General features: G+C 51.2%; 1 protein-coding gene across 1 annotated transcript in view; it reads left to right on the forward strand.

Annotated features, from left to right (window-relative positions):
* Window positions 1–13,886, forward strand: part of IGSF3 (immunoglobulin superfamily member 3) — a 69,653-nt gene that overhangs the window by 51,907 nt on the left and 3,860 nt on the right. Inside the window, exons 8-10 of the mRNA XM_017731422.1 lie at window positions 7,616–8,026; window positions 9,655–10,062; window positions 13,601–13,880. Coding sequence (XP_017586911.1) covers window positions 7,616–8,026; window positions 9,655–10,062; window positions 13,601–13,880 — 1,099 coding nt within the window. The remainder of the gene's footprint in view (window positions 1–7,615; window positions 8,027–9,654; window positions 10,063–13,600; window positions 13,881–13,886) is intronic.

A 13,886-nucleotide genomic window follows, 5' to 3' on the forward strand; every position in this document is an offset into this window, starting at 1 on the left:
GCTGAAAATGCCCGAGTCAAACACAGCGCGTGCGAAAGTCAGCCGTGCACTACAGGGTGCATTTGTGCTCTGAGCATGCAGCTGCACAAAACTGACGGGTATTTTTGTGAGGGAGAAAATGTCTCAGGAAATCCAGCCTCCAGCATGGCACGGGAGTTGGTGAGTGGTGCTGCTGTGTGTGTTACAACTTGCTCTTCAGGTGCATTTAATTACTTTTTTTTCCTAATTGACGGAGCGCTCCTTTGTTTGAAATCTTTCTGACGAGGAGTTGATTAAATATCTCGGTATGTTATTTTTTCTTTCTTTATCCTCAGTGGCTGTAGCTTGGTACTGAATTTATCTTCCAGTGATCCTATCTCCATATTTTAATTTACAAGTGATCAGTGGGCCGTATGTTGTTTTCTGACAGCAGGCACAACTCATGCTGGGAATCTTTTATTCCTCCCTCCCCTCCTCTCTCTTGTGCAGAACTTTTATGTGCATTTCAGGGTTTTGCAGGAAAGTTTCTGGTTTTAGGTTTGTGAGGCATTTTGCTTTGAGGTATATTTGTTTCTTGCTGTTCTTTACAGTAACATGGTTTCTGTTTCTTGGGGAAAGTCCTGCTTTTTTCAGGCCAGTGGCACATCCCAGCTGGTGGTCTCTGCCTTATCCTTGACTGGACCTGGGAGGCTGTGAGCTTCCCAGCTTTTTCCATCCTTGCAGCTACACACACGGCCTTTTCTGTATGTGCTGGCAGATGCATGGCTTCTGGGCTTTAAAGAGCCTTTCTGGGTCACACATGCATTCCTCCCCGAGGCCCCACTTGGTTACCTGCTACTTTGTTAGCTGCTCCACAGGCTCCAGCATGGCTGGTAATCCCAGGCTGTTCCCTGGTCGAGCAGATGTCCTTGTCACTGCCTGCAGTCTTCACATGCAGCCATGGGCTTGACCCGCTCCCCCGGTGTTTGGTGGGTCTGCAGTCTGGCTGTGCTGCTTTTGGGGAGGGGCAGGGCATGGGGCCACTTGTAGGTACATTGGGATGATGCCACACTCACTTTCTGTGGGGCTGGAGTGGGTGTGGATGAGCAAGTGGATCCACCACAGGGTTTGAGGAGAAGTTCCTGTTTTGCTTTGCCACAGCACCCTCTGGCACCATTTTGAGAGCATCAAACTCTGCTCCCCAGACTGCAGTAGCACAGTGTCCTTCAGTCCTGTGCCTGTGTTCGGGGCTGTGTGCTGGGCAGGGCTGTTGGATGGGAGATGGTCAGCATGGACAGGCATGGCTACTTAAATACCTGGCTGGTTTTGCTGCAGCAGCAGCTGTGAGGCTGGGGAGTGTCTGGGCTGCCTGCTGGGCTGCGGACTTTGCAGCAACTTGCTGAACACGTTGAAATGCAGGTCACTTGGTGGTGTTCAGTCACAGCCTCGCTCTTTTGTCTGGCCATGTGGGAGGGGGCTGAAGCTGAGCCTTCCTCAGGAAAGGGTTAACATTGTCTTTCCTTCCCATAGAGCTGCTCTCCCAGTAATTCAATCATGTCAGCCTGTTTGCAGGCAATAATTCATTGTTATAGGAACACTACAGTAAAGTGACAAGTTAATAATGGCAGTAATAATGGCAGGCAAAGTCTAATGCTATTTCCCTTTCTGCTGCTCCTGTTGCACCAGCAGCCTCCCATGTTGGCTAATGCAATTTGCAACCTCACTAATCCAGTTTCAGGAGGAATTGTGTTCAGTTAAAAGAGAATAGCCGGAGTCGGGAGCTGTGCTGCCATGTTCCCGCCTTCTCTGGGGAGGTTGCCCCGGTGCTGGAAGCCTTTGTCTTTACTTTGCTGTGATTTCTATGCCATGGTTAAGCTTAATGAGCACAGTCCTCCTAGGAGCATCTCGTTTTCTTCCCTTCTGCAAATGCCTTTCTTCTGATGCCTCTTCTCCAAAAGGGCTTGCACATCTTTCCCTTTTGAACACTGGTTTGCTTTCAACTAACCTTATAAACGTGAGTCATCCAGCTCTTGCCATGCTGAGTCAGAAGGCTGGCGTGTACTTGCTTGACTCCTTCAGTCATTAAAGCAGGAGTCCTTGCAGTGTCTGGGGAGGTGGACGAGGCTCCTCAGCCCTGCTTTGTGGACAGGAGAAGAGCTGGCAGAGGTCTGAATGCTAGTACGTGCCTAAGCCTGTGCCAGTAACGTGGACACTTGTCTCTTGAATCCCAGGCAAACATCCCCGGGAGGAATTCAGGCACTGAGTGCTTTTCAGGCCCTGGTGAGGGAATGATGAAGCACCTCTGGGCTGTGACCACAGGCTGAGGGGATGGCTGAGTTTGTGCCAAAGGCCTGGCCAGTGCCCTTCAGGGTTGTACACTGAGTGTGCTGGGAGAGATGGGTTCCTTGTAGGAAGTCACCATGGGGTTATGCTCCAGGAAAAGAATCTCTCCTGATCGGCCTGCTAAACCCACTGTATGGTGTTAAACCAGGGCTGGATTCAGGTTGGGCTGGCCTCGTTTCTGCTCCCCCTGCACACACACTTCAGCACAATGAAATCTCAGTGGAGGCTTTTAAAAGTAGGACATTCCCCCAGAAAACTTTTTGCAACACTTCACCAGTTCTCTCCAAGCAAGAGCGTTCTCTGGAGGAGCTCTCCCCAGAGAGCAGCAGCCTCCAAAGTGGGACACTACCTCCCTGCTGTGGTGACAGGGCTTTCTGGGGACTCTCTGGGGTGGTAGTGTCCATCCTCCTGCCCCCCCTTCTGTGCCACAGCTGCTGGCTCATGCGGAGCTGGCTCTTTCCCCAGCGGATGACCCCCTCCTCCTTTGCTGCAGGAGCAGCGTTCTGGGGTTTTGTATGGGGCTGTTTTGGGAAAACAGTATCTTCAGCTGCAATTAAACGTTGCCATTCCCAGGACTTGGTAATAGTGGCTCCCAGGTGGGAAGTAAACTCCTGCTGTTGTATTTTCTTGCTGCCTACAAGGCAAAAATGATGTAAGGTGTCTGAGACGGAGTATCTTCTTATCACAGCATTTTTAGGTACAGGTTGCAAAGTGCTTTGCTAAAGTTAAGTGTTGTAACCCCAGCTTGGTGATTAGGAAACAGAGGGGAGGGAGCCAAGAGGCAGCAAGTCAGCAGAAAAGCCATGAATCATATCACTGTCTCTGTCCTCCTCCTCTGATGACTGCTTTCCCTTCCCCCAAATATTTGTATAACTGTGCTTACCACATGCTCAGCTTGAGGAGACTGACTGCCTGCTTGATGGTGTGTAGAAAATTCCTACTTAGATATATCAGCTTGTAGAGGACCTGGCTGTGTCATAGCCTGCTGTGGTTGTAAGGTATGTCTGACCTGAGCTCCCAGCCAGGGAGCAAGCTGGGAGGACCACACATGCAAGCTTTGAGGACCAGAAGTTGCCACAGGCATCCTGAGGTAATGCATGTCCCTGAAAGTGAGCGGGGACATTTTCCTTGGCCTGGGAGTTAGTGCAGAGGGATGTGATGCTGGAGGACTGTCTCTGAGGTGAGGTGTCTAGTACGTGTGTGAGCTTGTTGAGGACACTGAATATCTTTGCCAGCCTCTCCACCCCAACAAGCATGTAATATCCATCCCTCATGTCCTGGTCAGGCTCTGGCTTGAGCCACCACCCATTGAACCTCCTGGAGCTCCTCCAGCAGTTGGATTAGGATGCCCTCAGAGAGCTGTCCCTGTTCTGGTGCTGCCTGCAGGGCCCTGCCCAAGCACCACTTACAGGGCTCAGCACCTACACTCTTCACACAGAGGTTGTGTGGCTTCACAGGGGCTGGGAGACCATGCTGCCTTAAAAAAAACTAAGAGGGTTTTAACCATGACTTGTTGCCAGTGTAAATTGAAAGCCTTAATAGCCTGTGTAGGGCCAATTACAGTACATTAAGGTATGATATCCTCTTTACTGGCACTCTCCAGGGAGCCAGGAGACATTGTGGCAAAGGATTATGGTTTGCAGATGATACGCACAATAACTTCACCTAGACACAGGCACCTGTTCCTCTCACTGAGCAGCTGTTCGGGAGGCTGTTAAGAGAACATCAGCCTCTTGACAGCGCAGCAGAAAACGCCGTGTAACCGTGTCTGTTCACAGCACTGCACCCACCACCTCCACTGCCTGGCACAGGGCTGGAGCTGCCCTGCCCTGCCTCACCGAAACCCCAGCCCCTGGGGCACACCGGATCAATTCACCGTTTGAAGGCCGAGCCCAATTCCTGGCTCTCTGCCCAGGCAAATCCTCAAGCCAGGAAAGGGAGTTTCCCCCTTGTCAGTAGGGCGGAGGTTTTGCTGGCTCGGTGCCTCGGGTGTCAGACTTCTCGCAACCTCACTCGTGCACCAGGAGCTACAACCATTTCCATGTCATGGCAGCATCTTTAAACATGACCTGGCAAGCTGCACATGGCATGGAGAGACTCAAGTTTGCGCTGGAATAGGCTTATACCACCAGAATGGGAGAAGAGATAGATGGACTCCCTGGTGTTTTACCATACCTTTCCCATTACCCTGGACCACGAACTTCAATATTAATCTGTTTTCCCCTTATTAAGTAATTTTTCCGAAATGCAAAATGAGCTTTGTGGATTCGTTTGCTTATCTGTGAACAGTGGCTGATGGTCAGCCCCATGGGAGAGCAGAAGTATGAGTTATCCCACAAAGCTTCCCGTGTCTTAACCAGGATCTCTGCCATGCACAGACAAGCAAACCAGCCACCAGCCTGAGGGTGAAGCTGCCCCAAGGTAACCTGATTGCCACAGCGTTTCCAGCTTAGCAGTTATCAGCCTGTGGTCCGTAAAAGCCGTGAGTTATTCCTACAAGATCTGCAAAAGGTGATGAAGAAGAGGTGGGTGCGTGTATACTATGCAGGAGCCAGTACCAGGACGTGGAAGTGTTTGGCATTCACAGAATTGGAAAAGACTGAGAATGTCCTGTCTAATTCTGTGGGAGGGAAACAAAACCTGCACTTGCATCTTCTGTGGTGTGCCTCCCTTAGGAAAATAATTCATGTTTGATGAAAAGTGCATTGGCAGGTATGTCATTACATATCACTGATACCTCTAATCTAGAGGAAACTTCGTGCACAGTGTTACGAACCTCTGCAAGAGTGCTGTCTGGCAAAGGGAAGACCTGTAATTCCCTGCCAGGGCTTGCTGCTCCAGCTGGTAGCAGCTGTAGAAGCGCTCATCTCATCAATATCTTGGGGACTCAGTGCAAATGTGGGCACATCCCTGACTGCTGGCTGCAGTGGCTGCCAAGGACAGCTTGGAGGGCTGGAGGGGCATGTGTGCGTGTAATTTAAGATCTCATTTTTGCCAGAGTTAATAAGTTTGCATCCCCATCACTCTCAAAAAAGAATAAAAGCAGGTAAAGCTGCAAAGAGGCCATCTAAGAGTCCTTGGATGACCTCAGGGGTCCGTGCTGTTTGTACACAGTGACAATTACTGTGATTACTGTCTGGGAACAAGCCCTCACTGCTTCAGTGGAATACATCTGTCATGTACAAGGTGCAGGTCTGTTGCCCCAAACACTAAGGTTAAAATTACTCCGTGTCAGTCATCCTCATTTTCATCTCCGGGAGGTGCCATGATGTGGGAAGAGCACTGAGAGGGGTGCTTGCCTCTCAACAGCTCTGGTCTGCGTGTACCCTGCCTTTGTCTGTGTGTGTATGTTGATATCGAGCAACCCACCACACGCAGCGTGTGTATATACTGCATTTTAATAGATATAGGGCTACTGACTTAACATACACGGTTGCTATAGTAACCGAGGTTTCCGTAGTAACGGTTGCAGAAAATAATCCAGTACCAATTAAAAATAAACTGTTTGGAAAGGGGGCTGGGGAGAAAAGAAACTGCTGAGAACCACCTTCTCCTTTATTGGTTCATCTCCCAGGGACTTGGAAGATTGATTAATACTCGAAATAACCATTCTTAACCAATAGTGAGCCAAAAAGGTGGGATGAGGGTGGGTGTGGTGGCTAAGGCTGTTGTCCTGAAGTGAGACAAAGGGGAAGGAATGCTTCTGACAGAAACACAACAGGGTGACACTGACTCTTTCCATTAGGTTAAAGTCCCTAGGGAGGAAAAACAAGGACAATTTCCCTCCTTTCCTTCCTCCAGTGGCTGCATGCCATACCACAGCCACTGAGCCTTTATTAGCATACTGATCAAAGCCACGGGCAATCCAAGCTCCGGGGGAATGTCTGATGTGATACCAGGATGCCTATCTCAGATGTGATAGAGCAGAAAGCGCTGCTGTGGTGGGAGTTCCTCCCATTTGAAGTTGTTTGTGCCCATCCTCTCCCTGGGCACCGTCACTCATCGCTTGTGCCGACAGGCATCCGAGGCCCTGGTGCCCAAGGGAAGCTGGAAGCGAAGTGTGATGCAAAGCAAGGAGCCCATGCCTTGGTGAGAGAGAGAAGACAACACTGCTTCCTCACAAACACAGGATGCGTGGGATGTGTTTGCAGGGTGTGGATGGGCACAGGTCCCCTGGCAGCCCTCAGCTGTTCATGCCTGTGGTGCCACACTTTTGTCGTGCTACTTGTACCCATGCGCTCTTTAGGTTTTATTGAAGAGATTTGTAGCTTGTCAGTGAAGTCCCTTCACCTGGCAGCAAGGCAGCATTCCCCCTTTCAGAGGGGAGCAGCTGTGTGAGGAGAGGTGAAGGAGGGGAGGGCCATGGTGGCAGAGCTGCTGGGAGGAGTGGTGTGTCCGGCTGGGTGGGAGCTGCCCCTCTCCCCCGTCTGTAGCCAGAGGGGCTCCGGGGCACACCAAGCACAAGTGTCACAGGAGGGCGCTTTGTGTCCTCCCTGCCCACAGGAATGGCCTGGCTCAGGGCTCAGGTGACAGCACAGTCTGAGCGCACGCTGCAGCAGCGGAGGCTGTGTCTTGTGATCGTACAGGGAGAGGGGAATTAGGATCCGTGTGTCTCTCCTTACAGGAACTAGAGCTAATGATTCTGCTGTATCATCCTCAACACCGTGTGACCGCCTGGCTACAGCGTGGGAGCTGCACTTGTGCCTGGGAAGCCAAGGGAGGTGGTGTGCCTGTGGCTTGTTCTAGGCTGTGCAGTTTGTGATGGACTTGGAGCCAGATCTCCTTTCTGTGGGAGCAGAGCTTGCTCCCTACTGATCCCTTCCAGTCTGGTGCTCCTTCTCCTTTTCCAGTTGTGCCTGCATTTCCTCCCCTAGCTATGGGTTACATCTCTCTGAGATGGCTGGCATGTGACAGCAGTGGGGTCTTGCTTAATTCACTTTCTCAGAAGTGGTTTTCTCTGGAACTGGTCAACAGTTCATTGCCCTGAGGTGCAAGTGGTGTGATGTCACCATGAGAAAAACCACTGAGTTTGGGTGTAGTCTTCTTGCTAAGTCTGGTGCCTTAGACCACTATGAATTAAAAAGTCTTTTAAAGGTCAGACTGTGAAAAAGCCGCCTCTGTTGCTGAGGGACACAGTAGGAGGATCCAGGAGTAGATAGGCTTTGAAAGGAGAGATTTGGTAGAATATCTAAATGTCTTAAAGACAAGTGGGACCCAGGCAAGAGGGGACTCTCCGGTCCACCCCCAATCAGGTGAGTTTCTTTCCTGTGTTAACGACCCACCTCTCTTCATCCTTCTCCATTCCCCCCCCCAGTGACCAAGCTGCAGGTGAGCAAGTCGAAGCGGAGCATCACTCTGGTGGAGAACCGGCCCATCCCCCTGAACTGCTCGGTGAAATCCCAGACCAGCCCCGACTCCCACTTCGCCGTGCTGTGGTACGTGCACAAGCCCTCGGACGCTGACGGAAAGCTCATCCTGAAGACCACCCACAGCTCGGCCTTCGAGTACGGCACCTACGCGGAGGAGGAGGGGCTGCGGGGCCGGCTGCAGTTCGAGCGCTCCGCCTCGGGCGGGCTCTTCAGCCTCACGGTGCAGCGGGCAGAGGTGCGGGACAGCGGCAGCTACTACTGCCACGTGGAGGAGTGGCTGCTCAGCCCCAACCATGCCTGGTACAAGCTGGCAGAGGAGGTGTCGGGGCGCACCGAGGTCACCGTCAAGCAGCCAGGTGGGGTCCTCTTGGCATTGCCTCCTGTGCTCGGCCTGTGAGATTGCCACCCCATCCTCATGCCTGCACATCCCTGTGTGGAAAGAGGGTTTTCGCTCCTTTGATGTGACTCTTGTCTCTCTAGGCTGAGCCTGGGTGCCTGTGCCTTTCAGTGTCCCCACATGAAGGTTGTCCATCCCACATAGTCCATAGGGCCCCTGCATCCAGCCAGGTTTCATTATCCTCGAGAGCATCACGTAGCAAGAGTGTCAACTAGCGGCCTGCTGAGAGAGAACCCCTGTGTTCCTGCCTGGGAAAGCATTTTTATGTCTTGCACACAGTTTAATTTTACTCTCTGCCTGTATCCTGACAGGCACAGGAAGTCTTGTCTCTTTTCCCTATGCACATGAGATGGGAATAACAAGTTTAATCAGGTGGGGAGCTGGCTGCCAGGAAAGGAGAAATCTTCTCTGTGGGTGGTTTCTGAGGCAGTGGACGACACTGATGAAGGTGAGGTGGTGGAGGAGCTAAATATGGCCCCCACAAGCTGGGACAAAGGGCAAAGGGGAGAGGCAGGCAGGCAAGTACTGTCCCACAGCATTGGTACTTCATGGGGAAGCCTGCCTTGTCCTTGCTTGCTCCAGCTGCCTGTGTCTGGAAGATAAAATCCCTCAGGCAGGATGGATGCAGTTGGATATCAGGGCTGGAGTAGGGTGCTCAGTGCATTTTCTCTGTCTGGATTTGGCTGGCTAGACACAAGTTCTGTGGACGAGGGTGCAAGAGGGATATTGGATATGGTCCCCAGTGCAGCTTTGCCTGGCCACGCACGCAGACAGCGCAGCAGGCCATGGCCTGTTGCCAGTGCCAGCTCCTCGTTTCTGTCAGCAAAATCCCAAGGTGGCTGAGAGGTGGCCAGGGACGGGGGAGCTCTGACTGCCCCCTCCTTTGCACTGCCCACCTCTCTCTGGGAAGTACAGTGCTTGCTGCAGCAGCAGTACCAGGGAAGTCCAGGCTGCCCCTGGAAAGAATCGTGAGGGATTTAGGAGTGTACAACACGTCATTTCGCATAAAAGAGCTGATTCCAGTCACCCTCCTGTATCAATGAAATTGTGGAGCAAAAACCAGGGACATTCCCAAGGCAGCAAAACACTGCATGTGATTTTGCCCTCATGCCACTTCTCGTTTTGCAGAGGGGGTTCCCTGTAATCAGCTGTCTGTTCTCCACCTTGCTTTTTTTTTTCCTTTTTCCACAACAGGGGGGCTTAGTGCTTGGGGTGTGATCAGGCTACTGCCTCATCCTAGGAGGAGAACAAGAAAAGATTGAGGTGTGATCTCCCTTGATTAGGTCTGTGTGCACTTAGGACCTCCCAGGTCCTACCGGGAGATTGTGGGTTTGCAGTTCCCTGCACTGAATGGGTCATTGTTGGTGGCTAGCCTGAGGTTTTCAGAAGACCCTAAAAAACACAAGCCCTATTTTCTTCTCCTCCCCTTTTTTTTTGTCCTCTCCTTTCTCCCTTATTTTTTCCTCTACTTCCTTACTTCTTTTGTCACACCCCAGGATTGTGGCCATGTAGGAAAGGCTTTTGGGGAGACAAAAGGACCCTTGCAGCCCTTGGTCACGTTGCATTTCTAATGGCCTTTTCCCATAGATAACCGCCTGCAGGTCAACCAGACCCACAAGAACATCACGGTGCTGGAGAACGAGTGGGTGACCCTGGAGTGCCTGGTGAGCAACCGGACCAGCCCCTCATCCCAGCTGTCGGTGGAGTGGTCGGTGTGGCGGCCGGGCCGCGCCGACAAGGAGGTGGTGGCCTGGCTGAGCCGGCAGAGCACGCTGCACTACGGGGAGCCAGCGGCGCTGGGCGACCTGCGGAGCCGGCTGCACCTGGAGAGCCCGGCCCCGGGCCTCTACCTGCTCTCCATCCAGAACTCCACCGTGCGGGACAGCGGGGCCTACAGCTGCCGCGTGGAGGAGTGGCTGCTGGACCCCAGCGACCGCTGGTACAAGCGGGCAGAGGACCTCTCCGGGCTCATCACCCTCACGGTCAAGCAGCCAGGTGAGGAGGGTCTGGTGCCATCTGCCTTGAGCAGCCTTGTGCCCTCTGGGGCAAACACAAGTCACCATTTGTCTGTGAGGGTCTGGGCGGAGGGCAGGATCACAGGACAGACCATGCTGATTTCCTTTTTCCTTGTCTTCTTGATTGCACCCTTGCTTTTCTGGAAGGAGTGTAGAGCAAGTCCTGCAGACACAACTAGATGGGCCTGGGATTTTGTCACTGCATCTTGCATCTGCAATTTACTTTTTTTCATCACTTTTGGCAGATTGAATAGCACAGGCTCCTGATTTTACTCACATTTTCATTGAGAACAGGATGGAAGAAGCTACCTGTGATTCCCAGGTGTGTGCCCCAGGGGCAAGGTCCTTTCATGAAAAGAGGGCAGCAGAGGCACACTGCTGATTCTTACCGAGCTTGCTATCAACCAGCAGCACCCCCAGATAGATCCCTTTCTGCAGGGCTGCTCTCCAGCCACTCCTCTCCCAGTTCTTGTGCATGGTGTTACTTTGACCTAGGTGCAAAATCCAGGCGTTTCAACTTGTGAATTTTCATTCCATTAATCAAAGTCCAGAGCTCCAATCTATCTAGATCACTTTGTGAGGCCTCTTGTCCCTCAAGAGAGTCAGCAGGAGCTCCCAGTTTGCTATGGTCAGCAAACTTGCTAATGGTGCGTTCAACTCCTGTATCCAGATCTTCCATTGTTCTTTAAATGCCTTTCAGTAGTACCCAGGATAATCTTCTCTGTAACTTTTCCAGGAAATGAGGTTAGACTAACGGGTCTGTAGTTTCCTGGGTCTTCCCTCACGCCCTTCTTGTAAATTGGAATAATACTGGCCAGCTTCCAGCCAGCAGGCGCCTTCCCAGACTCCCAGGGCCTTTGGATGATGTTCAAGAAGGGTCCTGCCATAACACCTGCCAGCTCCATCAGTATGCTGGGATGAATCCCATCAGGCCCCATGGATTTGTGGATACTCAGCTGAGACAGCTGATGCCTCCCAATGTCTGTGGATGGAAAGTGACTGTTCTGCAGTCGTGGTCCTCTGACTCACAGGACTGGGCAGTCCAAGGTCTATTATTTATTATATATATATTTTATATATATATAATTTATTATTATATAGTATTATTAAAGACTGAGGCAAAAAACCATCGAATGCCTCTGCATTTTCTTCATCCCTATTAATCAGGTGACAATCTTCAACAAGTATCACTCCCAACATTTTCTTCAGACATCTTGCTGTTACCATCCTTTAAAAAGCCCTTCTTGTTAGCTGACACAACACTGGCCAATTTCAACTCGAATTGAGCTTTGACCTTTTGTTTCTTCTCCCGGTATATATGAACTACAGCTCTGTAATCTTCCTGCAGAGCCTGACTTTGATCATACGATTTCTTTCTCCTCTTGAGCTCCACAAGGAGTTGCTGTTCAGCCAACGTTGCTTGACTTAGGACACAGTGGAGTTGCCTGCTCCTGTGCTCCCAAAAGGTGGTTCTTAAGACTGACCAGCACTGATGGACTCCTAAACCCTCAAAAGCGGATTCCCAGAGTACTCTGCTAAGTTTTGCCTGTTTTAACAACAGATAGGATGCAAAGGCAGTTTACCTTGGCAAATACAGATTCCCTATTTTTTGAGGCATGTGGCTCAAGATTAAATGTCTTAAAGGCTGTAGGTCAAAAAACTGTACAGTACTCCACTGAGTACTTTCCAGCTTCTAAAGCAATCCCTCTGCATGTTCTGCAGTGCTTCATGCCTGCCCATTCCAGCAAGTTGTCAGCTTCGTAACTGCAGCGGAGCTGGCAAAAGCATGAGGTCCTGGAAAGATTTTAGTGGTCATTCCTGGCAGAGATTTGTACTGTGGAGGAGGAGCATTCTCAGGAGACAGCAGAGCTCTTATCTGCCACGTCTTTGCTTGGGAAGTTTTGCTGGCCAAAGTGGCTTGAGCAAAGACATTTCCCCAGGCAATCCCTGTGCCCTGCTGGGTTGTCAGTACAGCTCTCCATCCATTGTGCTAATTGCCAGGCCTGATGGAGGGGATAATGAACAGCAGGAAAAATCTCTGAGGCTCCTCTTGAATTGCAGAAGAATGTGGAGTGGGAAGAAGAGAGGGATTTGGGAGTGCGCTAATTGAAGATAATTTTTTTTTTCTAAAAGTGCTTTGTTGTTGTTTGTTTTTGTTTCATAGCAGTCAGTACTTAACAAAATGACTAATCATGCTTGTGACTCATGTCTCATTAGTGAGGCTCTCCAGCCTCATCTGTCAGGGCTATAATCATCAGCAAGGGTGGGGGGGAACCTCTTAGCACCTTCAGACATCAGTTCTCCTCTTTCTGCTTAACCTGCTGAAGGTGAGGGAGGCTTTGTGTTAGTTTTGACCAGCCATTTCCTTCCCTTCCTTCTTCTTACCTTAGTAGTCCCCAAAATCTCAGGACTTAACTCATTCCTGTTTCTGCTCAGGAGTCTTCCTTGGGACGATGTGAACTGAAAATACTTACATTGCTTATGGCCTGAAGAGCTCTGGCCTTAATGAAGGTTTTCCTCATGGGACCATTTAAAAAGTGTTGGGCTGGTGCTGTAATGAGAAGCCCACTAGGCACAGCAGCCCTATGGCTAACAAGAGCTGGGGGACAGCAGCCCCCTCCTGCAGGGAGACCCAGGGTCTGCACAAGGGAGGGCTTGCCCAGCTCTCCTTGCTGGAGGAGAAAGTGCTTCTTTCTTTGGTGAGCTATCGACTTGCCCTTCCTGCTCAGCTCCTGCCTTGGAAAGGGCTTTTTAATCTTTAAAGGAAAGCTTAGACCCAGATTGATTGTGATGCCTGGAGTATGTGCTCCCTGGCAAGATGACTAAACCAAATGTTAATTGCTCTTGAAGTCAGCCTTTAATCAACTCATCGTGGGTTCTGGCCACTCTGTCTCAGTTAGGTAAAAACATCTCTTTAGCCTTGCAGCAAGCACTAGAGGGAAAAAAAAATTTAAGAGGAAGACTTGGAGTGTCATTGCTGAATCAGTGTTGAGGCCACCTCCATGGAGGAATCTCTTATCTAAATAACTTTCCAAGCTGCTGGAAAAGGTCTTCTTCTCTTCTGTCATAATGATTTTCAAGTCCTTTGAGCACTCTCAAAGAAATAAAAAGCAGGGAATGCAATGTTCCGTACAGCAGTAGCTGAGGAGGAGTAGCACATTGCTCCTCAGCACATGCATCAAACCTTGGTATCCTGACACATTCCCGTAGCACATCTGGATGAGCTGCAGCAGCTTTCTCCTCTCGTCCCTTAGTTGGGGTGAGGGTGGGCACAGGTAGGGTGGTGCTTGCGGCCAGCTCCTGTTTGACCCTGTGCTAGACAGTGTGTGGTGAGGTGTGGATGCTGTGCCTGCAAGGTTGGCCACAGAGGTACCTGTGAGTCTTGTCAGGCTGCATCAAGCTTTGGGTTTTGCTTGGATCATGCCCAGCACCAGAGTCACGACAGACTGTGCTGAAGCACGATGGTTTTGATCATAGCATTTTGCTCAGTGCTCACCTCTTAATTTTTGTCATCTCAGATCCTACCTTGCAGGTGGACACCGCCACCGCCAACCTCACGGTGCAGGAGAAGGAGTCCTTCCCGCTGGACTGCAGCATCCTGTCCCGCTCCAGCCCCGAGTCCCACTTTGCAGTGACGTGGTACAGCCTGCGGGCCAAAGAGGCGGGCGACCGCGCGGAGGAGGGGGAGGAGGAGGAGGAGAGGGAGGCAGTGCTGAGTGTGGGCCCTGACGCCATCTTCAGCGCCGAGGCTGGTCGCTGGGAGGGCCGCCTGCGCTTCCAGAGGCTCTCGGCAGGGCCTTTCCC

This window comes from Corvus brachyrhynchos, unplaced genomic scaffold, assembly GCF_000691975.1.
Source record: "Corvus brachyrhynchos isolate BGI_N302 unplaced genomic scaffold, ASM69197v1 scaffold152, whole genome shotgun sequence".
In the NCBI taxonomy this organism is placed as follows: domain Eukaryota; kingdom Metazoa; phylum Chordata; class Aves; order Passeriformes; family Corvidae; genus Corvus; species Corvus brachyrhynchos.